This window comes from Lotus japonicus, chromosome 2 (assembly GCF_012489685.1).
Source record: "Lotus japonicus ecotype B-129 chromosome 2, LjGifu_v1.2".
NCBI classification, from domain to species: Eukaryota; Viridiplantae; Streptophyta; class Magnoliopsida; order Fabales; family Fabaceae; genus Lotus; species Lotus japonicus.
In genome coordinates this window covers 46,060,136-46,085,027 of record NC_080042.1, presented here as the reverse complement: position 1 = coordinate 46,085,027, position 24,892 = coordinate 46,060,136, and the positions used below count along the sequence as shown (strand labels likewise).

The 24,892-nt window shown below is 39.2% G+C and overlaps 1 protein-coding gene across 7 annotated transcripts; it reads left to right on the top strand.

Moving 5' to 3' along the window:
- The first annotated feature begins 629 nt into the window (after positions 1-629).
- LOC130738121 (pectin acetylesterase 2-like) lies at positions 630-24,559 on the top strand. Of its 7 annotated transcripts, XM_057590030.1 has the most exons (13): positions 12,573-12,673; positions 13,351-13,422; positions 14,771-15,074; positions 15,245-15,324; positions 15,776-15,861; positions 15,984-16,165; positions 16,247-16,371; positions 16,497-16,557; positions 16,767-16,820; positions 22,574-22,651; positions 22,967-23,072; positions 23,193-23,370; positions 24,031-24,559. In XM_057590030.1, exons 6-13 carry the CDS (start codon positions 16,124-16,126, stop codon positions 24,203-24,205), a joined length of 819 nt encoding a protein of 272 aa, XP_057446013.1. In that variant the 5' UTR covers positions 12,573-12,673; positions 13,351-13,422; positions 14,771-15,074; positions 15,245-15,324; positions 15,776-15,861; positions 15,984-16,123; the 3' UTR covers positions 24,206-24,559. The 7 variants fall into 7 exon arrangements, with proteins under 7 accessions (XP_057446019.1, XP_057446016.1, XP_057446017.1 ...); XM_057590034.1 differs by having other exon boundaries at positions 12,511-13,422; positions 23,193-23,304; XM_057590031.1 differs by lacking the exon at positions 14,771-15,074.
- Positions 24,560-24,892: the final 333 nt, after the last annotated feature.

Below are 24,892 nucleotides of genomic sequence, written 5' to 3'. Positions count from 1 at the left end.
TTTAGTTTATTATTTAATCAAGGATGTTTTTCCTTTTTTTTCAATTTCTTTAATCAATATCTATTTTGTTTTTCAATCACCACTGGACACAACGTGACATTTACAAATTATCAATACAACAAATTATTGTAGATTAACTTTTAACGTTTTTAAAAAATTGGAAGCTTTAAGTATTTAAACTCTAAACTGGAATTAATGTAAGTGCGGTTGACAATTAGAGGTGTGACTTGTGAGCTTGACAAGGAAGTAAATATACCATTGCTTGTGAAGATAATGCATTTAGGTAGTATATCCATTTTAAGAATAATAATCACATGTCACAATGCATATTAACATATTTTATTATTTTATATTTATAAATTATGTAATGTAATAAAATATTCAATTATAATCTACTCCTTGACAATAGTCGAATGTGTGTTTGGAACAATATTGAACACGAATTTCTAATGACGTTTTCAAAGTAAAATCACTTTAAAATAGATCCTAACACACCTTGAATTAATTCAATATCTTTACTGTTCCATGTGAAATAAAAAAGAAACACATTATCCCACACATTCTTTTTCCAATTTACTATAGAGCAAATCAATGTAACCTTAAATTGAGGCGATCCCCAATATAAAATGAAGAATGACAATGATTGAGGTGAGTTGTTGATTCCTTTTCATCTTAGATTCCATTTTCATCACATGGTTGGGTGGGAGCCATATGGCATATGGGGTTTTCAGAGCTCATAGTCCCAAACAATAAATGCAATATAGATGTATTATGATAATGGTACCACTGAGTTAAAGGAACAAGACAAGTTGAAATTTTCATTAGGTGGGTCACCTCTAACCTTAGTGTGACTTGTTTACTCACATTATCTCTTAACTATGAGGCCAGATTCGATCATTGTCCATGAGAATGAAACACATTTCATGACCGACCGCTTATCATTTAATGCAAGTATCAATGACGAGCAGATTAGTCGCTGTTGTCGGCGGTCCGGTCCATACATGTGAATACCATAGTTTAGAAAAGGTGGGTCACCTTTTGGTATGGAAACAGATGTTGCAAAACAGAGTGAGAGGGCTCCACAGTGAGTGAGAGTGATGGGAGTGAGGTACAGCTCTACCCTGGGTTCCTTCCTCTCATGCCAATGTCTATGTAGGTGAGATTTTGAGTATCACAATCACCAACTTTCTAATTCATCATCATCCATTCATTTATTCATCTTCATTTGATGCTATTTACCACTCTAGAATCGATTCTCACATTGCACACTGTTTGGTCATCTGCATTTATGTTCATCCTGCAAAAAAGTTCCCTCCTTTTTTCGTTTGGCGCTATTATTGCTGCATTGAATGCCATTTTTCTTCACAAAGTCAAAAACTTGGTCATTTATTGTTGCCATTTTGGGACTGTGCTTTTCTGAAGAATATACACTTGTTCTCCAACAACACTGTCTCTTTTCTTGCTTTAAGTTGACACTGTCTTTTTAGTTTTTAGTTTGTTGTTGTTGTTGTTGTTGCATTTGGCAATGTCTCAAACAAAGAAGTGTGGAGGCATGAAGCAGCTATGGATGTTTGTGTTTGTGGGTTTGGTGACTGTGAAATGGGTGGAAGGGTTTGAGAATGCTACTTTGGAAGTGCAATATGTCACTGGAAGAGGTTTCTACAGACCATTGATGGTTGGTCTTACTCTTATTAATGGTGCTGCTGCTAAAGGAGCTGGTATGTGCCTCTTTGCATGAAATCATAAACTCTGTTTTGCTCCATAGTGTGTAATTTTTTTTATTTTAGTGCCTCTTTTATAGTTTGCTTGATCAAATAATGGGGTTGCCAATAGTTGTTTTGTTCATATGGGGTATTGTTTTCAAGTCATGTTATTTGGATAATAATTTACTATGTTGCGTTTGTGCCTCCTTCCTGCTTGATGAATGACCTTGAAGAATATTGAAGGTGTTCTTGATTTCTAAAATGCAGCTGGCTTTAGTTGAGATCTGAGATATGATATCTAATCAAACTTTAGTAGATTACATGGTTGACTTTATTTGCTATTTGGCCCCTTTCATTATTTAGAATCATTATGCAGATGACAGCTGTAAAACACACAAAAAGTTACCAGATAATTGCTTTTTATCACATGTCATGATTTGTGTTCTTTTATGCAGTCTGCCTGGATGGGTCTCTACCGGGTTACCACTTACACCGTGGATATGGATCAGGATCAAACAGTTGGCTCATACAATTGGAGGTATGCTAGATACTTGAAATTTGATCTAAGTTCACCTGAGAGAGGACACTCTGGTTGTTTTATTCTGGCAAACTAAAATCATCCCTATCAATTTCTTGCTTTCTGTAAAATTTGCCAATTTCCATGATGACTATGCTCATGCAATCTGAACTCAACACCTTGGCACACTTAACTCTTAATAATAATATAAATATAGTTTTTTAGTGCATGCCATTTATTTACATTCAAGATTTCTTGCCTTCTGGTGTTGGTCTTAATTTAGAAGGAAGCTTTGTTTGCCTTATACCTCACATGCAGAAAAAATGATACCAGTTTATCTATTAATACAAGACTGCTCTGGCCAGATTTTAATATTGTTAACTTATAGGTGAATTTGCATGGATATCTACTACTTCTTAATCTTCCACTACTGTAGCTATATAACCGCCAATTGAACATCGACACGTGTCCTGCTTTTACTTACTTTTGTTTTTTATTTTTTTTTTCGACTCGGAAAAGCCAAAACGACGTTGTTTTCCTTCCCCACTGTTCATCACCTTCTCTCATCAACCCTAGCTCTCTAATCGCGTGTGTTCTCTCCCTCTCTACCTACTCCACCGTACCAGTCATCTCCTGCTGATTTCGAGTTTTCTCTCTCACAGCCTTCCCTTCATCCACATCAATCTCAAAACCTAGGTGTGCTTCCGTGTTAGCCTTTCTCTCTCAACCTACTTCTCACCAATCCATCAATAGTCTCTTCCGATTGATCTGATGAGGAATTGCTTTCGGCCGCCGCTTGATGTGTGTTTGAAGCCAACGTTCCCGCCGATTATGGTAGAACCAATCCTGGATCGACACCTTAAATGGTCCACTGTTCATTCGTCATCCTCCCTCACGAGAACCCTAACTACTATGGTTGAATGCATCAGCAGAGGTTGAATACTCTATCAAATGGTCAGTTTCAATCTCAATCCTCATTCATTTTATTGATATATTTCGTACAACTCCAATGTGTTAAAAGAGATTTCTCTGTCAGTATAGTGAGGTCTGATGTTTGTCAGTTCAGTTTCAAATTTTGGCTATAAGTACCCCATGTTGTGAACTCCCATTCTCACCATTCCCATATCCCAATCTTTCTGCTTGAAACCCCCTCTTAAAAAGGCACAATTTTTTAGACTTTTTTCTTCTTTGGTTGGAACCTTTTGACACCGTTGTTTATAATTTCATCTGGCTTGCATAAGCAAGGTAATCCAGAATCTTAAATCTTTCCATGAATATCCCTCAGGTAATGTCTCAATCTTAACTCCATGTTTTTATTTCATTGATTCATTGTTCTGACGCATGTCAAATTGTTCTTCTCTAACTTCAGTGGAGGTTAAGGAAGATGCTGATGCTGTTGTTGATAGTAAAATCCTACCCTAAAAAAGAGAAGAAATTAATTGGTGCACTTGAGCAAGAACTTCCTTAAGAACTGCAAGTATTGTCACTATTATGTTCATTTAATTTGGTTATTTCTCTTGTCAGCCATTGTTTAACTAATAGCTTCAGAGCATTCTGCTACGACGGAAAGGCTATCATATTAGTTGAGGAATTTGTTAATCTCAAGGAAAAACTAATGTGGGAAGGGAGTGTAAGACCCGGATTTTCAGAACAAGTTAATTTCCGACTCACACGTAGAATCAGTGTAAGCGTGACAGGAGTTTGACATTTGAGAAAGATTAATGAAGAAGAAAGTTCAGGAATTGCTTGAGGAATGTTGCGTAGTTGTTTTCGGAGTTAGTGCGAGTCGTCTGCACACCTGCCTTATGGCGAGCGTGTCCAGAATAGGCTATTTCGCTCTTAAAGCAACGTTTTAAGTGAGATTTCGAACTCTTGGAAAATTTAAAGTTTCTCTTTATTTTTCCATCGACCAGTGTTTCATTTCGGAACTCTGGACTGTACGCACGATAGGTTTAACTTTTCGGATGTTCGCCGACGCTAATTTCTTTGCTTCGAAACCTTAGTTTTGAGCGAAGGATGAAGACTTTTTCTATTCGGGACATCTAACGAAGATTCCGTCCGCGTTGCCAGACTTGTTTAGACATTTCCAATCTTTCTTCTGTGGGAAGTTTTGTCGTCTGAGCATCACAGCAAAAAGTAGTTTTTCGGGACAGACTAACTTACACCGCTTTTGGCGTTTTGGATATCGTTTTTCCCAAATCTTAGATATTTGTTTTGAGTTCTGGAATTCTGACGCCAGAATCTCTCTTAGAATTCCACGGTGATCGTGCTGCAAAAATCGGAATCGCGAAATTTTCATTTTCCCGCGATTTCGCCTGCCTATAAATAGCTCAAAAAGCAAAAATTCCTTCATTTTCTTCCTTTTGTGGCTGAATTTCGTGGAGAGCAAGGGGGGAGGAGATTTTCGCGAAAACTTGACCAATCTTCGTGCAGTTCGTCCCTACTTCTAGGTATCGAGGTAACTAACACGATTCCTACCTCTGATTGTTGTTTCTGTTGCGTTTCTGAAGTCGTTTCTGTGCTCACAGTTTTGAGCTTTTTCTAAAATTGTCCGTTTTCTTCGATTTCTTGCTTGGGTTATGTTCTCTAGGTTCCCATGAGCCTAAAACCTCTGTCAGTAAACTCTGATTGTGATCCAGTTGACAGGGATCTGAAAAACTGTTTCAAAACCTTTTTGTCTCACATTTCGAAACTTTATTGTCGAAAAGTCATAATCTGACTTCGTGCCTTTAGGATTTGTTGTCACGGATGTCATGAGGATCGTTGCTGTCAAATTTGTTTTCAGAACTGATAACTTTGAAGTTTTGAGCCTTTATTTTGGACCAAAATGCCCCTGGATAGCCCGTATTTCGGCCCGATTGTCCGAAAATTGTTCTGACAGTTTCTTTGCCTTAGTTTTACCCTAAAACTACCTTGTGAATTGATTTGATCAAAGAAAAAGAGCCGAAGCCCTTTTTCCTTTGAGGCCGTGGACTATTTCCTTTAGGGGGGAGTTTTTCGGTTTCGAAAACTTGTCTTTTCGTACCTGATTGTCCTATTCTGAAGCTTTAATGCTTTGTCTATCGTTTATGTATTGTTTTGCGATCGAACTAATCGATTTTGTTTGGTTTCTGCTTTGTTTTTCTCCGAGGTTCAGTTGAGGGAACTTTGGAAGACTCAGAGCAATTGTTTGAGGAGAACTTTGTTTGCGAAGCTGGAACAGCTCGAGGTTAGGGCAACTTACTATATCAGCTATGATTGCATGATAGGCGTCGATAAATTCGACTTATGCTTTATCTGATGTTGTTTATGATGTTGAGTTGATGTTATGATACTTTTCCATAACTTGTGATGTTGTGCTTTTGTTGGATTGTGCGTTTTGACGCGACTTCGGAGTGGAGATTCATTGATCTCGTGATCTTTGATATTTTGGGTTGGATGAGCAACCCTAGGCAAGTCCAAATGAGGGGTTTGAGACCTAGCCTGGTTGGTATTTGTTGGTTTACTTAGACTTTCCCCGGGAAACTTCTTTTGGGTGGTTGGTTTTCGGAAAACGTAGAAGGATTAGAATTTCGAAAACTAAAGACTTGGGAAACCTAGATTTTGAGAAATAAACTCATAACCTGACTAATCTGAATTGAAATCATTTTTATTAATGTTTAAGTATAGGAAAACTGAAGGGGAAAATATTTACGAAAGACGGGGAAAAGTCGACCTTTGTTGTGAGTTATTGGAATTGGGGAAAGCCACTAAGGTGAGCTATGGTGATGATTGAAAGTCACCGAGTACTTTACGTACTCTTGTTGATGGGGTTGTGTTGTATTGACCGACATTAATCCCTTGGGTTCTCTTGTTGTTGGAGCGGTGTTGTATTGACCACCTAGTGCTCTTGTTGTTTGGGCTGTGTTGTATTGACCGACACTAGACCCTTGTGTTTTCTTGTTGGAGTTGTGTTGTAATGACCGACACTTACTCCGAGTTGTGTTGTATTGACCGACACTAACTCATTGGGTTGTTTGAGATTGGGTTGTGCGCTAGACACTTTCGTGGTAAGGACGATTCGTTGTTTGGCTAACCACGTTGCATTCAATCGGGTGAATAACGGGAATGGTTCACCTGTGCATATCATGGTGAATAACGGGAATGGTTCACCTTGCATAAATGATGAATAACGGGAATGGTTCATCATATGGTGAATAACGGGAATGGTTCACCAAGGATGAATAACGGGAATGGTTCATCCAGGATGGATTTCATCCAGGATGGATAACGGGAATGGTCCATCCATAGTGAAGAACGGGAATGCTTCACTTGTGGCGAACGGGAACACGTCACAAATCCGGATTCATATTGTGCATTTCACGCATACATTCATGCTGACTGAGACTGTGTGCTGTTTGTTTATTGAAGCAATGTTAGAGCCATAACATGCTAGGATTACTTATATGCTTATATAACAACTTATATATATACCCCGTCACATGTTGAGTGTATATGTACTTATTGCTGTGAGTTGACCCTAGCGCCTTGGCTTTGTTTGTATGTTTGTGTTTGGGCGGTCGGCCTGCTGCCAGATGTCGATGGTCGACTGGTTCTCGACGGTCTCTCCCTCGGGGGGGATCAGATATGAGTTGCTGGATCGGGATGCCCCCACCGCTTGGGTGATCGATGTTGCTGGTCACCGGGCGACGTATCGGGGAAGGGTCATGGAGGACCGGACTGACGAGCGTGGACGTCTGACGAAAGGAGTTCTATGGCGCATGGAGTTGAGCTTCAACTTGCCGACTTCAGATCGTTGTGGGTTTGGCACTGGGAGGTTAGGTTTGGGCAGGCGTCATGTTTTGTGTAGAGCTCTGATTCGTTTTGCTTTTGGGATCGGGTAGGTTTCCGACGCATGACTTTTCGTGTGGTTCTCTTACTGAGGGATCACAGTGAGTCAGTTGGACCATAGGGGTCTTTGCTTAGGCCATATTGAGGCCGACTTTCTCCTAGTGGTTTGTAATTATAATTTTCTCACTTACACTTCTGGGTTTGTATATTTGCCTGCGGGCGTACTACTTTGGAGTCACTGCGGCTTCGCGTGACATGGAGTGCAGCTGAGGCTGTACAGATGTATATATTGTATATCGGTTAGTTAGTTGTTGGGGTTTGTCTTTACTTTCTTATCACTTTGATTTAAAGGAAAGAAAACAAAAAAAAAATTACATGTTTTCCGCGTAAAGATTATTTTTGGTTACTAAAGTGACACCTGGAAATCGGGGTGTTACATTGTGGTATCAGAGCTTAGTCGAGCCTTTTGGGAGCCTTTGGGGAATAGGTCTTCTGTGCTAGGTTGTGTGACTCTGCAAAGAGTGAAAATTGATTGTCTGCAGAGCGATTTTCGCTCTAATTGTTTGCGTTACTACTTAATCGGATTGAGTGGTTTGTCTAGTGCTACCATATGGTTAGTACTAATCGGACGTTCGATGGGATATAGGATGGTGGATCTTAACCGGATGGCGGAGGCAATAGCTACACTGATCGAGGCAATGATGAACCAGGCTGCGGAAGACGCTTATATGCGCGCTGAAGAGGCTGCACGTGAGCATCACCAACGACTGATGGCGACGACGATGTATCAACAAAGAGGAATGAACCGAACAGGAGCTGGGGGACCAATAAGGTCAGGATCTCAAGGCTACAACAGAAGGGAGAGCTACCATCAGTGGGGACCGTATCAGCGTTTCAAGGGAAGAGATCTTATCTCAAGAGTGTACAAACCAACGACTGCTGATAATGGAGGGAAACCAGTTGGTGACAAAGGTGTGACATGTTTTCGTTGCGGAAAGTTTGGGCATTTTGCTAACAAGTGCTCAGTGATTGGACGACGATGCTTCAAGTGTGACCGAGAGGGGCATCTAGCTGTGAACTGCAAGACACTCCTAGGGGGAACGTCGGACGGTAAGATGAAAGGAAATGATGCTACCGGAGGGACAGGAAACCAGACTTCGGGGAAAACAGTGACGTGTTACAGGTGCAAGAAAGTGGGGCACTATGCCAGTAGGTGCAAGATAAAGGGAAGTCTATGCTTCAATTGCAACCAACCGGGACACTTCACCAGAGATTGTAGGGCACTCAAGGGCGAATCATCAAGGAATGTTGGGAAAGGGAAACAACTTGCTACAGAGGAAAGGATTCATATCAAGGAAGGAGCAAGAGTTGAGGAGTCGAACGAGGAAGAACGTGGGAACGATGGTAATATTTTAACTGTTCTCGTATTCTAGAATAACTTACTCTTTTATATTCAAGCGAGTGTGACGCGCCTAACTTGTATTTACTACTTAGACTATGATCCTATGATTATTATCCCTAGTAGGACCTTATTCGAAGTTGCTCGTGATTTAACTATAGAGGTTACACGAGATCTAGAATAGCACGCGGAGCTAGGGAGTTGTTTTACCGAGGCGTCGATAAGGAAGCTAGGATCTCAGGGGAATTCCTTATGGGTACGATACGTAGGATTTTAGGGCGTTTAGTTTTGAAGCGGATTCGATGGAGGATCTTTCGGCAAAAGGATTCATTCGACCAAGTGTATCACCGTGGGGAGCGCCAGTGTTGTTAGTCAAGAAGAAGGACGGAAGGTCGAGATCGTGGGTGGATTATCGACAATTGAACAAGGCGACGATCAAGAACAGATACCCGTTGTCGAGGATAGATGATTTGATGGACCAACTACGAGGGGCTACCGTATTTTCCAAGATAGATTTGAGGCCAGGCTATCGTCGGATCAGAGTGAAGATTGAGGATATACCGAAGACTGCTTTCAGGACACGTTAAGGACACTACGAGTACCTAGTGATGCCGTTTGGAGTGACGAATGTACCTGCTGTTTTCATGGATTACATGAATCGCATCTTTCAGGAGTTCTTAGATCGGCGTGTGGTGGTGTTTATTGAGGACATATTGATCTATTCGAAGGACGCGAATGAACATGAAGGACATTTGCGCCAAGTTTTACAATTGTTGAGGGAGAAGGAGCTGTATGCGGACCCTTCAAAGTGTGAATTCTGGCTGGAGGAAGTCAATTTCTTAGGCCATGCTATCTCGAAGGAGGGCATAGCTGTGGATCCGGCGAAAGTGGAGACTGTTTTGGCTTGGGAGCAACCGAAGATGGTGACAGAGATCAGAAGTTTTGTGGATTTAGCTGGATATTATAGACGCTTCGTTGAGGGATTTGCCAAGATTGTTGGACCTTTGACTCAATTGACGAGGAAGGATTAATCTTTTACATGGATTGAGGGTATGTGGTTCCGTAGCGGAATCGTTAGGAACTTGATATCAGGATAATTGTGGTTACTGGATGTTAGGAACTCATTGTCTGTTCCAGTGGGTTTTTCTAAATTTCCACCTTCGATGTATTAGGCCTGATCAACCTAATATTGAGGGGGTGATATTCGGAATCACAGCTGGTTATGGACTTTGATAGAAGGACGGGTAAAATGAATTTGAATTGATTGAGGATTAGTCGGATTTGGGAGGAAAGTTCGTGTTAAGCATTTGATTGTGAAAGATTAAGATTTAAATCTTTGGAAGTCGATGAGTGTCGTATAGACGTTAACTGGTTAGTTCGTGTGATCACTCCAAGTAGAGGTAGACCAAGTCAAGAGATTTAATGCCGGAAAAGTATTAAGTAGTTTCTCGGAAGTTATGAAGTCATAGGTTATGTGATTACTGAGTGGAATTGTTAGAGACTAAATAAGTTGAATGTAATCAGGTTTTAGATGATAGCTTGATGGTAGCGAGATTGAGAAGAATTAGCTCTGAACTAGATTGTTATAGTCGAGTTCGAGCAATAAGTTTCGCTAAGCGTTTGATTAATATGTGGAGACATTATAGTCTTAAGAGATGAATTTTCATTTGAAAAGTGTTGAATTAATGATTAAGTTGGAGAAAGAAAGTTTTAGCATAAGTTGAATACTTGAGGTTGGTGATATGGATTCCAAGGAAATATGCTAAGATTACTAAGTGAGATTTACTAAGTTGGATTGAAATCTTAGGGTTAAGATTGATCTTGAGAGTCGGGAATCGCGTACGAGTAGGAGATCTTATGGTTGTAGGTGTGACAATAGGAGTTGAATCTTAGAAGATTGAAGACCTGAAGGTGAGTTTCGGGTTAAGACCATTGAGGTGTAGTATAAGAGAGATCTTGAAGTAAAGGAATTCTGGGTTGTGTGGAGTGTTAAGGTCGGTGATCGATTGATGTTGATTATGAGATTGCGGACATAATGACCATGTGATAAGATTTGAATGATGTTAGCATAATAGGTTATGATTATGGATAGCAGGACCAAGTGGTGAGTGTGGAAGCATGACGACACTTATCAGGTCGTTTGGGTAAGTGAAAGAGTTATAGTTTTTAAGAAACGGATATTCATTTAAGAAGTATTGAAGGATTAAAGGTCATTAGAGGACCAAACTTGGTGAAGGTTTAGGTTTTAAATCTATGAATGGTTGTCTAAGGTGTGTAAGACTCGAAGTTTGTAAGAATTTGATTGAGAGATTAAGAAGTTGATTGATGAGATGGTGATTGAGTCACAAAAAGTAAGGTGTTAGTATTAAGATGAATACCTGAGGTTGTCATATTTTGACAAGTTTCTTAGAGCCTAAGAGTGAATGAAACTTTGTTATGGATTTTGATGGTGCATATTACGGGTAACAAGTGAATTTTACTAAAGTTGAATGAGAATCCTAGGGCTAAGGTTAACCTAGTGAGCTGAGATTCCTGTGCACATAAGAGATTTGGTGGTGTTAGCGGTTACGATAACAGTTAAATCTCAGAATGTTGAAGGATCGGATGATGAAATGGCTAGTTAAGTCCCTTGAGGTATAGTTATGATGTAATCTTCTAGAGGATAAGTCTCGATTTGTGCGAAGGGTTAGGGATTTCAGTGAGTGTAAATAGGTTTGAGTGAGGGAAGTTTCGAGGAAGAAGACGGTAAAAACGGATTGTTAGATATTAAGAGGAGGATTATCTTATAAGTTGTTGATAAATTGATGTTGGAGGGGGATAAGATTAGTGAAGGACAAGGAATAAGGACATAAGTCGAGTTTTAATTCGAATAGTGACTAAGTAGAAGTTTGATTACTTGGTGTGTGTAAAAATAGTTACGAAGTTAGAGGTGTTTTAATGGACTAGCGGTTTCCAAGGGGGAGGATTCGTCTAGAAGTTATCGAACGAACAAGTGGAGTTTTGGACTGTAGATAAAGATCACGAGGACAAGTTGAGTATTTACCTTAAGATGACAGAGAGGCACCGAGTTTAAGAAGAATTTCGGACGACCGAAAGTAAAGAAGTAAGTGGCTAAGATGGTGCGACTGCACGGAATGCCAACCGGTATCATTTCAAGCAGAGGTCCGACGCAAGTAATCGAGTCAGACGATATGAGGTTGAATGATGTTTTGTCTTTTGAGACGCCGACAGTTAGCAGTGGGGATAGAAGAGTGAAACAATTAAGGGGAGAACAGATTGCTTAAGTAAAGAGTATGAGGAACAATGACACAGGCAATACTACATGAGAATTGGAAGATAAGATCGAGGAACTGTATTCCGGACTTTCTCAGAACTCTGAGTTTCGAGGACGAAACTTTCTTTTTGGAGGGGAGTATTGTAAGACCCGGATTTTCAGAACAAGTTAATTTCCGACTCACACGTAGAATCAGTGTAAGCGTGATAGGAGTTTGACATTTGAGAAAGATTAATGAAGAAGAAAGTTCAGGAATTGCTTGAGGAATGTTGCGTAGTTGTTTTCGGAGTTAGTGCGAGTCGTCTGCACACCTGCCTTATGGCGAGCGTGTCCAGAATAGGCTATTTCGCTCTTAAAGCAACGTTTTAAGTGAGATTTCGAACTCTTGGAAAATTTAAAGTTTCTCTTTATTTTTCCATCGACCAGCGTTTCATTTCGGAACTCTGGACTGTACGCACGATAGGTTTAACTTTTCGGATGTCCGCCGACGCTAATTTCTTTGCTTCGAAACCTTAGTTTTGAGCGAAGGATGAAGACTTTTTCTATTTGGGACATCTAACGAAGATTCCGTCCGCGCTGCCAGACTTGTTTCGACATTTCCAATCTTTCTTATGTTGGAAGTTTTGTCGTCTGAGCATCACAGCAAAAAGTAGTTTTTCGGGACACACTAACTTACACCGCTTTTGGCGTTTTGGATATCGTTTTTCCCAAATCTTAGATATTTGTTTTGAGTTCTGGAATTCTGACGCCAGAATCTCTCTTAGAATTCCACGGTGATCGTGCTGCAAAAATCGGAATCGCGAAATTTTCATTTTCCCGCGATTTCGCCTGCCTATAAATAGCTAAAAAAGCAAAAATTCCTTCATTTTCTTCCTTTTGTGGCTGAATTTCGTGGAGAGCAAGGGGGGAGGAGATTTTCGCGAAAACTTGACCAATCTTCGTGCAGTTCGTCCCTACTTCTAGGTATCGAGGTAACTAACACGATTCCTACCTCTGATTGTTGTTTCTGTTGCGTTTCTGAAGTCGTTTATGTGCTCACAGTTTTGAGCTTTTTCTAAAATTGTCCGTTTTCTTCGATTTCTTGCTTGGGTTATGTTCTCTAGGTTCCCATGAGCCTAAAACCTCTGTCAGTAAACTCTAATTGTGATCCAGTTGACAGGGATCTGAAAAACTGTTTCAAAACCTTTTTGTCTCACATTTCGAAACTTTATTGTCGAAAAGTCATAATCTGACTTCGTGCCTTTAGGATTTGTTGTCACGGATGTCATGAGGATCGTTGCTGTCAAATTTGTTTTCAGAACTGATAACTTTGAAGTTTTGAGCCTTTATTTTGGACCAAAATGCCCCTGGATAGCCGTATTTCGGCCCGATTGTCCGAAAATTGTTCTGACAGTTTCTTTGCCTTAGTTTTACCCTAAAACTACCTTGTGAATTGATTTGATCAAAGAAAAAGAGCCGAAGCCCTTTTTCCTTTGAGGCCGTGGACTATTTCCTTTAGGGGGGAGTTTTTCGGTTTCGAAAACTTGTCTTTTCGTACCTGATTGTCCTATTCTGAAGCTTTAATGCTTTGTCTATCGTTTATGTATTGTTTTGCGATCGAACTAATCGATTTTGTTTGGTTTCTGCTTTGTTTTTCTCCGAGGTTCAGTTGAGGGAACTTTGGAAGACTCAGAGAAATTGTTTGAGGAGAACTTTGTTTGCGAAGCTGGAACAGCTCGAGGTTAGGGCAACTTACTATATCAGCTATGATTGCATGATAGGCGTCGATAAATTCGACTTATGCTTTATCTGATGTTGTTTATGATGTTGAGTTGATGTTATGATACTTTTCCATAACTTGTGATGTTGTGCTTTTGTTGGATTGTGCGTTTTGACGCGACTTCGGAGTGGAGATTCATTGATCTCGTGATCTTTGATATTTTGGGTTGGATGAGCAACCCTAGGCAAGTCCAAATGAGGGGTTTGAGACCTAGCCTGGTTGGTATTTGTTGGTTTACTTAGACTTTCCCCGGGAAACTTCTTTTGGGTGGTTGGTTTTCGGAAAACGTAGAAGGATTAGAATTTCGAAAACTAAAGACTTGGGAAACCTAGATTTTGAGAAATAAACTCATAACCTGACTAATCTGAATTGAAATCATTTTTATTAATGTTTAAGTATAGGAAAACTGAAGGGGAAAATATTTACGAAAGACGGGGAAAAGTCGACCTTTGTTGTGAGTTATTGGAATTGGGGAAAGCCACTAAGGTGAGCTATGGTGATGATTGAAAGTCACCGAGTACTTTACGTACTCTTGTTGATGGGGTTGTGTTGTATTGACCGACATTAATCCCTTGGGTTCTCTTGTTGTTGGAGCGGTGTTGTCTTGACCGACACCTAGTGCTCTTGTTGTTTGGGCTGTGTTGTATTGACCGACACTAGACCCTTGTGTTTTCTTGTTGGAGTTGTGTTGTAATGACCGACACTTACTCCGAGTTGTGTTGTATTGACCGACACTAACTCATTGGGTTGTTTGAGATTGGGTTGTGCGCTAGACACTTTCGTGGTAAGGACGATTCGTTGTTTGGCTAACCACGTTGCATTCAATCGGGTGAATAACGGGAATGGTTCACCTGTGCATATCATGGTGAATAACGGGAATGGTTCACCTTGCATAAATGATGAATAACGGGAATGGTTCATCATATGGTGAATAACGGGAATGGTTCACCAAGGATGAATAACTGGAATGGTTCATCCAGGATGGATTTCATCCAGGATGGATAACGGGAATGGTCCATCCATAGTGAAGAACGGGAATGCTTCACTTGTGGCGAACGGGAACGCGTCACAAATCCGGATTCATATTGTGCATTTCACGCATACATTCATGCTGACTGAGACTGTGTGCTGTTTGTTTATTGAAGCAATGTTAGAGCCATAACATGCTAGGATTACTTATATGCTTATATAACAACTTATATATATACCCCGTCACATGTTGAGTGTATATGTACTTATTGCTGTGAGTTGACCCTAGCGCCTTGGCTTTGTTTGTATGTTTGTGTTTGGGCGGTCGGCCTGCTGCCAGATGTCGATGGTCGACTGGTTCTCGACGGTCTCTCCCTCGGGGGGATCAGATATGAGTTGCTGGATCGGGATGCCCCCACCGCTTGGGTGATCGATGTTGCTGGTCACCGGGCGACGTATCGGGGAAGGGTCATGGAGGACCGGACTGACGAGCGTGGACGTCTGACGAAAGGAGTTCTATGGCGCATGGAGTTGAGCTTCAACTTGCCGACTTCAGATCGTTGTGGGTTTGGCACTGGGAGGTTAGGTTTGGGCAGGCGTCATGTTTTGTGTAGAGCTCTGATTCGTTTTGCTTTTGGGATCGGGTAGGTTTCCGACGCATGACTTTTCGTGTGGTTCTCTTACTGAGGGATCACAGTGAGTCAGTTGGACCATAGGGGTCTTTGCTTAGGCCATATTGAGGCCGACTTTCTCCTAGTGGTTTGTAATTATAATTTTCTCACTTACACTTCTGGGTTTGTATATTTGCCTGCAGGCGTACTACTTTGGAGTCACTGCGGCTTCGCGTGACATGGAGTGCAGCTGAGGCTGTACAGATGTATATATTGTATATCGGTTAGTTAGTTGTTGGGGTTTGTCTTTACTTTCTTATCACTTTGATTTAAAGGAAAGAAAACAAAAAAAAAATTACCTGTTTTCCGCGTAAAGATTATTTTTGGTTACTAAAGTGACACCTGGAAATCGGTGTGTTACAGGGAGCATAGTTGCAATTCTAAGTATGGACCTGAAACTGTAATGAATAATGATACATACATGATTTCTTGGTAACCTGAAATGGCTATGGGCTATGTGCTTGGAAAACCAATCATGAGGCATGAAGGTTATGATGATTTGAAACAGAGCCTAAAGGACTTAATTTTCCTATTTGCATGAGGGGGGATTTGAATAAAGGGTCCCATTTGTGTGTTTTGTAATTTGTTGATAAATCTTTCTCTATTGATTATATTCCCTTTCAGCTATATTTAAAAGACTTGGTAGTATCATTTTCATTTTCATCATATTTCAGGAAGAAGTGACTTTGAATTTGCTAGAGACAAGCAGCAGTGGGAAGTGGCTATTGTCATCAAAGAAAAGGAAAGGGATGCTTCTAAGGTAACCTGAACTTGCCACTGCTTTCAAGTGTAGTTGGTTGTTGTATTTCATATTGGCTTGGGATGTGCTGATTTTGTTGTTCATTTAAATAGACTAGAACTTTCAATCAATTTGCATTTCAGAGGGCAACGCATCTGGCAAGCTGCTATGGAAACAGTATTCTGAAACAGATATTCGAACAACACAACATCTCTCTACTTTCTTTATCTTTGCTCAGGCAGCAGGGTTGTATTTCAGAGGGCAACGCATCTGGCAAGCTGCTATGGAAGATTTAAAGTCAAAAGGGATGCGCTATGCTAAACAGGTTTACCTTTGAAAAATTTCAGGAAAAAAAACTTTGGCTGTCTAGATTCTGTTTGACATCATTTATGTGTTTCCTTTTTAGGCTCTTCTATCTGGATGTTCTGCTGGAGGTTTATCATCTATACTACACTGTGATGAATTTAGCGAGTTGTTTCCTAGAACCACAAGAGTGAAGTGCTTAAGTGATGCTGGATTATTCCTTGATTCGTAAACATCATCCGATAAACTTCAATTCTGATCTATTATTCATAGGATCTGGTTATAGATCTTAATTCTGATTAGTTCATATACTTTTAGTGAGAAAATAATTGTCTGAAATTGCATAATTGCAGTGTTGACGTATCTGGCCATCGCAATTTAAGGAATATGTTCAGAGCTGTGGTCACCTTACATGTATGTTCTAAATTGAAAATTTCTTATTGCTGTCTTCTGTTTCTATTTCATAGTAGATAGTAAAACATGAGGAATCTCTGAACTTAGTTTCTGTCTTCTATTTCTATTTTATGGTTGGATGTTGTCAGTAACTTCTAATTTTGCTTGAATATTAGCAAGACATATATGATGGCTGGAACATGAATTAATATTGTATCTTTGCATAGCAGGGAGTGCAAAGGAACCTTCCAAGGAGTTGTACCAGTCACCTCAATCCAATTCTGGTAACTACTAACTAGTAACTACTATTCCGGTTCATGCCTGTAAAATTACACAACTATTATAATTGAATTCTATTTTGTAAGAAAACTGGGTGTGATAATCCTGGATAAAGTCAAGAATCGTGAGCGTGCACTTTCCAAACAAATTATTTCGACCCTGTAATTGTCTGGGTTCACGAAATCTTTGTTGGGATAATGCTTGACAATCAATCTGTTTCTTGGCACAAGAGAACAGATAAAGAAAGTAGAGAGATGTTGTGTTGTTCGAATATCTGTTTCAGAATACTGTTTCTGGTTTTTCTGTGCCCTTTTCCTTAGGCTGCAAGCAACCTTATATAGAAGGTTGTGTTTGCACGAATGGTCACAATTGTTCCGAAAAGTCACAATTCTTCAAACAGCCAGGGGCTCCGCCCCTTGGACCCCGGTTCGTATTCGCGGTCAATTATGCGTTGGCTCACCGAGCGTGCACTCCGCACTAACCTGACTCGATTCCGAGCCTAACGCGTAATTGCATCAGCCTATAGTAGATCACATTACTACTAAAATACATTGATGATTCTAAAATCACCAACAAATCCCCCCCATTTTAGTGTAATCCTTGATCTACTCAGTTTATAACACACAGATATAACGATCAAACAAATGCATAAATGAAAATATCTTGCGATTGAATTTCCACTTTAGTACAAATACACATTCCAAATACTCGAGAATCGGGGTGTCTTAAAGATTGAACCCGTCAACCCATTTGAATATCTAAAGATACTGTACACATATGTTTCTACAACACTCTACTATTCATACTTGACACTTTACAAGCCATGTGTCCTTATCCATTAGTAAGCATATAGGAAGCCAAGTCCAAGCTTCTTGAAGCGGCAAAACTTCATGCTTACATAGGTGATCCTTTTAATCTTGCACCTGCATTTACAATTTTCCAAAAGAACCATTAAGAAGATATACTTCAACCTAGCCATCACTTGCAGGTCTGAGCACATACCTTGGGAAGATAAACACAAGTGCTCCAATCTCTAACTATGATCTTTCCACATTGAATTCAGCTTCTAACGTTGTATTAGAAGGGAATTGGGTATAACACAGGTAGTAGATTTAAATGGACTTTAATCCCATTCCAATTACCGACTTCTTCACTAAGTCTCTAGCTAACCCCTTCGTCAAGTGGTCAGCTAAGTTTTGTTGCGACCGAACAAACTCAATGGATATCACCCCATTCAAGATTAATTCCCTAATCATACTATGTCTAACACCCAAGTGTCTAGACTTTTCATTGTACATTTGACTATAAGCCTTGGCCAATGTGGCAGCACTATCACAACAGATAGAAATTGGTGATATCGATTTAGGCCATAATGGAATCTCATATACCAAGTTTCTTAGCCATTCCGCTTCTTTACCAGCAGCAGCTAATGCTACAAACTCTGATTCCATTGTAGAACTAGTTATACATGTTTGCTTCTTGGAAGCCCACGAGATGGCACCTCCTCCAAGCAAGAACACCCAACCACTTGTAGAGGATGAGTCTTCAACATTATTTATCCAACTAGCATCCGAATAACCCTCTAATACCGAAGGAAATCCCACATATGACAATCCATAATTCATAGTACCCTTCAAGTACTTGAACACCCTAGTTATCGCATGCCAATGATGTCTACTAGGATTACTAGTAAATCTGCTCAACTTTCCAACCGCAAAAGCAATATCCGGTCTAGTGCTAATCATAGCATACATCAAAGAGCCTATAGCTCTTGAATATTCGAGCTGATCCACAGGTTTACCTGTATTTGGCATAAGTTTTTCACTCGGATCCATGGGAGTACTAACCGGAGAACAACTTTCATGATTAAACTTCTTGAGTATTTTCTCAATGTAATGAGATTGCGTAATTACAATCCCCTTATTCTCCCGTTTAATCTTAATACCAAGAATAACATCCGCTTCTCCCATATCCTTCATGGAGAAATTTGATGACAAGAAATTCTTTGTTTTATCAACTTGATTTTGGTCCGGGCCAAAGATCAACATGTCATCCACATATAGACAAATAATAACTCCTTTACCGGATGTATCAAATTTGCTATATACACATTTGTCAGCTTGGTTTAGAATAAAACCACTGGACAAAACAACCTCATCAAATTTTTGATGCCATTGCTTCGGAGCTTGCTTCAGCCCATACAACGACTTAACTAGCTTACACACCTTATGCTCATTACCAGGCATTACAAATCCTTCCGGTTGCTACATATACACTTCTTCTTCCAAATCACCATTCAGGAATGCTGTTTTGACATCCATTTGATGGATCACTAGATTGTGAATAGCCGCTAAAGCAATCAACAATCTAATAGTAGTGATACGAGCAACTGGAGCATAGGTATCGAAGTAATCAATCCCTTCCTTCTGTCTAAAGCCTTGGATTACCAATCTAGCTTTAAACTTGTTAATTGTACCATCGACTTTCATCTTCTTTTTGAAGATCCATTTGCAACCCAATGGTTTACAGCCTGGTGGTAAATCAGATAATACCCAAGTATTATTTTCCATGATAGAACTCATCTCTTCATCAATTGCTTCTTTCCAAAAAGCAGAATCTCGAGATTTCACAGCTTCATCATGCGTTCTTGGATCCTCCTCTATACTATAGCAATAATAGTATTGATTATCAATCTGATCCTTTGATCCCTCAACTAAATATAATTGGAAATCCGAACCATAAGATTTAGGTTTTCTAGCTCTTTTGCTTTTCCGAAGTTCGAGTGTCTCACTTGGTACATCAGTTAAATGATCATCCTTTGTAGGTTCATCCGACTTAGATATAAGGTCCTTTGGTCTAGGTATAGAAGAGAAACAATTCTCATCAAATATGGCATCTCTTGATTCTATAATTGTGTTAATAGAAACCGAGTCATTAGGTTCTATAACATAGAACCTATAGGCTTTGGAATGTTCAGCATATCCAACGAAGATGCAAGCTACACCCTTTTCACCCAAAGTTTTCCTTTTAGGATCCGGGAGTCTAACCACGGCCCTACAACCCCAAACACGTAGAAATGTTAAGTTGGGTCGTTTCTTATACCAAAGTTCATATGGGGTAGTCTTGTTCCTTTTATTAGGAACCCTATTTAACAAATAGCAAGCCGTTAACATGACTTCTCCCCAAAACCCTTCACTCAAACCAGAATAGGATAACATGGCGTTCACCATTTCTTTAAGAACTCTATTCTTCCTTTCAGCCACACCATTTTGTTGAGGTGTATAAGGTGCCGTAGTCTCATGAATGATTCCTACGGATTGGAAGAATTCGGGATCATAATATTCACCACCTCTATCCGTACGTAATGTTTTAATCATCACATTCTGTTGCAATTCAACTTCAGTTTTATAAACTCTAAATTTATCTAAGGCTTCATCTTTAGAATGCAACAAATAAACATAACAGAATCTAGATGCATCATCTATGAAAGTGACAAGATACTTTTTATGTCCTAATGATGGAGTAGCATGCAAATCACATAAATCACTATGTATCAATTCAAGTATGACAGATTTCCTTGTTATGCTTTTAAAAGGTTGCCTAGTAATCTTTGTTAACATGCAAGTTTTACACTTTTCTACATTTCCATCAAAAACAGGAATTAAATCATCTTTAGACATTTCAAGCATTCTTTTATAATGTACATGTCCTAGACGAGCATGCCATAAAGAAGATTTAATAACATTCGAATTGGTCATAAATACAGAACCAGAATCATTAGGAACTCCATTCAAATTCATCATAAACATACCATTATTATAATATCCAAATCCTACAAACACACCAGACTTTGATAATACATATTTATCGGATTCATACACTTGCTTGTATCCAAGCTTATTCAATACAGGACCAGAAACTAAGTTCTTACGTAGTTTAGGAACATACAAAACATTAAACAAAGTAATAGTTTTTCCAGAACTGAATTCTAACACCACGCTTCCTTTGCCTTCAACAGGATCAAAGTGATGATCTCCCATGTAGAGGACAGATCCATCTTCCACTGGAACAAAAGTCTTTAATCAGAAACGATCCCTGCAAACATGTGTTGTGGCGCCAGAATCAATCCACCACGCAATAGCATCATCCTGCACATAAAATGCTTCAGAAATTAATGAAACTGAATGTTTAATCAAAATATTCAAGTTATGAATTGATTTCTGACCTTGTTCTTGGGATTGGTCCTTAGACCCCTTTCCCGAACCACTTGCATTCGCGTTATCATGCTTTTTCCAGAACGACAATCCCTCTTGAAGTGGCCTGTCTTACCACACTTCCAGCATTCTAGTTTCGGTTTCTTGTTAGAACCGAAACTTCCTTTGTTGTTCTTGAAAGCACGCTTCTTTCCTTTGTTTTTGTTGTTATTGTTCTTACTACCCTCCTCGATCATATTAACCGAGGGACCAGCAACTTCTTTTCCTTTTCCCTTGTCACTCTCCTGCGCTCTTAGAGATTCTTCTATGCGCAAGTGACTTCCAAGTTGGACCAAAGACAATTCGTCTTTTCCATGCTTCAAATTGTGTTTGAAATCCTTCCATGAAGGGGGCAACTTGTCTATGATACTTGAGACAGATATTGTTTCATCCATCTTCAATCCGTGCCGTGTGAATTGTCCAAGAATTCGTAGAAGTTCATTGTATTGTTCCATGACAGACCTTGATTCAACCATTTTGTAATTGTTGAAATCAGTCACCAAGAACTTCTTACTGGATGAGTCCTCTGCCATGTACTTGGCTTCAAGACAATCCCACAATTCCTTTGCAGATTCCACATTTTGATAAATATCGAATAAAGGATCAGACATACCGTTAAGAATGTGTCCTCTGCATATGTAGTCGTCATTCTCCCACTTTGATCTGCTTCTTATATTTTCAACAGTTTCTTCCTCCAGAAGTTCAGGAATCGGTGTAGACAGAACGTATACCACCTTCAATGTTGTCAACAAGAAATGCATCTTCTTCTGCCAACGCCTGAAGTCTTGTCCTTGAAACTTGTCCAATTTCCCGAACTTAGTAGTCATCTCCTTGACAGCGCCTTCTCCAGCCATGATTATCAGAAAATAATTTGTTCGTTTGTAAGAAAACTGGGTGTGATAATCCTGGATAAAGTCAAGAATCGTGAGCGTCCACTTTCCGAACAAATTATTTCGACCCTGTAATTGCCTGGGTTCACGAAATCTTTGTTGGGATAATGCTTGACAATCAATCTGTTTCTTGGCACAAGAGAACAGATAAAGAAAGTAGAGAGATGTTGTGTTGTTCGAATATCTGTTTTAGAATACTGTTTCTGGTTTTTCTGTGCCCTTTTCCTTAGGCTGCAAGCAACCTTATATAGAAGGTTGTGTTTGCACGAATGGTCACAATTGTTCCGAAAAGTCACAATTCTTCAAACAGCCAGGGGCTCCGCCCCTTGGACCCTGGTTCGTATTTGCGGTCAATTATGCGTTGGCTCACCGAGCGTGCACTCCGCACTAACCTGACTCGATTCCGAGCCTAACGCGTAATTGCATCAGCCTATAGTAGATCACATTACTACTAAAATACATTGATGATTCTAAAATCACCAACATATTTTTGTCACTTGAGAGGAGATATATTTTGTGAAAATGGGTATAATACGTAGATGAAATTCTAATATTGTAAAAAAAATTCAATGTAGAGAGACATCTCATTTCCTTTTTTTGGTATTTTATTTTCAGTGCTTTTTCCCTCAGCACTTAATTGCCAGTGTAAGGACACCACTATTTCTTCTGAATGCAGCTTATGATTCTTGGCAGGTAATTTCCTTCCACCATTTCCTTCACAGTTGGTTCCAACATGAAGTCAAATAATAGTCTCTTTAAAATTAAGAACCCCTCTAATTTTACCTGTGTCAGGTTAAGAGCACATGAATAGGAGTAAAAACTATGCAATTGTTCCACATCCTAATAATAAAAGAAAAGAAATGATATTGTTCCTTTGAATCAGTAATCTTAAACTTACAGCTTTCACATTATTAAATTTATCCCATGAAAATATCCATGCTTATTTGGGAGCAAGCTCTTGTCACTGGTCAGCGTTTTCTTATCTGTGATTGGTTTCAATTTTCTCAGGTTCAAGAGAGTGTCGCTCCACCATCTGCTGACTATCACTGGAATTGGATGGAATGCAGAAAAAATTATGCACGTTGCAGTTCACCACAGATACAGTATCTCCAAGGTAACTAATTAAAAATTTCAAGAGTAGATTTTGGCTTTTACCATTTTGAGTTTCATGATCCCAGTTATTCTCAGTATGGTTACTGCTTAGTGGCAATATCATTAACCTTGAATGAAACAGGTTTCCGTAGTCAAATGCTTAGAGTTACAAGAGGCTTCTCAAGGGCTCGTAAAAATGGGTTGTTCATAAATTCATGTTTCTCGCATTGCCAATCTGAAAGACAAGATACATGGTTTGCACGCAATTCTCCTCGTATTGGAAATAAAGTACATCTATTCTTCTTACTCATTCATTACAGGTAACTCATTATGTTACTTTTGTCAACCTGGTGGAAGACATAAACTAGAGTTGGTTCCTAGGAGCACTTGTTAGTGCGCTTGTCCACTTTGGATCAGCAGTGTCCACAATTGATTTTTGCAAAATTGATTATAGTAAAAGGGAGTTGAAAGTGAAGTGATTTATATTTGGATATGTTTATGAAAAAAATGGTTGTCGTAGGGTTATGTTGTCAAATCTAGTTGTCAAATCTCTGAATTGATTAGGTTCAATGCAGAAGCTGCTCTCTCTAGCTTTTACCAAAATTAATTTTAGGACTCAAATCAATTCTCCAAAATGAATCTCAATAATCTATATTATCATTTAGAATTTATTTTGCTCTATCAGAATTGATTATGAGGTCCCTATTGAGGAACCAAACACATACTTATATGCCTTGCTACATGAATACTTATAGCATGTTCTCTTTCCTCATAATCAATTATGACACCCAGAAGCTACTCACATAAGCTTTTTCCTAAATTTATTTTGGTTTTAGAATCAATTGGTGATGAAATTACACTAAACTGTTTAAAATGAAACTCGGCCATTAGAGGATAAATTTCATTCATTGTATAACTTGTCTGTTTATTCTTCAGTTCACTTTTAGTTTGCCTAATGATTGTCTGAAAAATACAAGCAGGGGATTGCAGAGTCTGTTGGGAATTGGTTTTTTGACAGAAGTAGTGTCCAGGCTATCGGTTGTGCTTACCCTTGTGACAAGACTTGCCATAATTTGGTTTTCAAGTGATAGACCACCAAAGTATCATTCTTTTTATAACTTTTCTACTGCCCTTGTATTGCAAATGCATCATTAGAATCTCAAAGAAAAAAGAAAAAGAAAGAAAAGTCATTGCCAGGGAATACAAGCTCTGATATATTGTCAATTTGTCACAAAAATCATAATATTCATTCATACAAACACAACCAGTGGATTGAGCTTAATCAATTCTCTCATTGAATCAATATTTTTGTATGTGCATCCCGGTTCCTGTCTGTGGAACTTCATTTACATGGCCTGTGTTCACAGTGACTGAGGAGTTTTGCTTTTGTATCATCCCTCATCAGGATAACATTATCCTATTATGTTATTATGTACATAATTATTTACATATTGTTATCCTCTTTGTATTTAATTATACTTGTTGAATTGATGAAATAGCGTTTTGCTATCTCTCTCAACTCTCAACCCTCAACTCTCAACCCTCATAAATGTTGTTGGTATAAACTTAGTGAAATCTTACAATATCCTAATAAAGTAGTCAATGTTACTTCACAGATTGGGCATGTATGCAGCAGGGTTCACTGCTATAATTGTAAAATCACTTGAATTATTATGTGCAAATCTATACTCGTTAAAAGTTATAAATTTTCGTTTTTTGAGTAACATGTTTTGGATTATAAACCAAATAAACACTAATTAAGGTGGGATAGAAATCTTTTGTCACAGTCCCATTTTCCAGTTCCGCCGGTGAAAATTTCACTTTCACTTAAAAGAACATGAG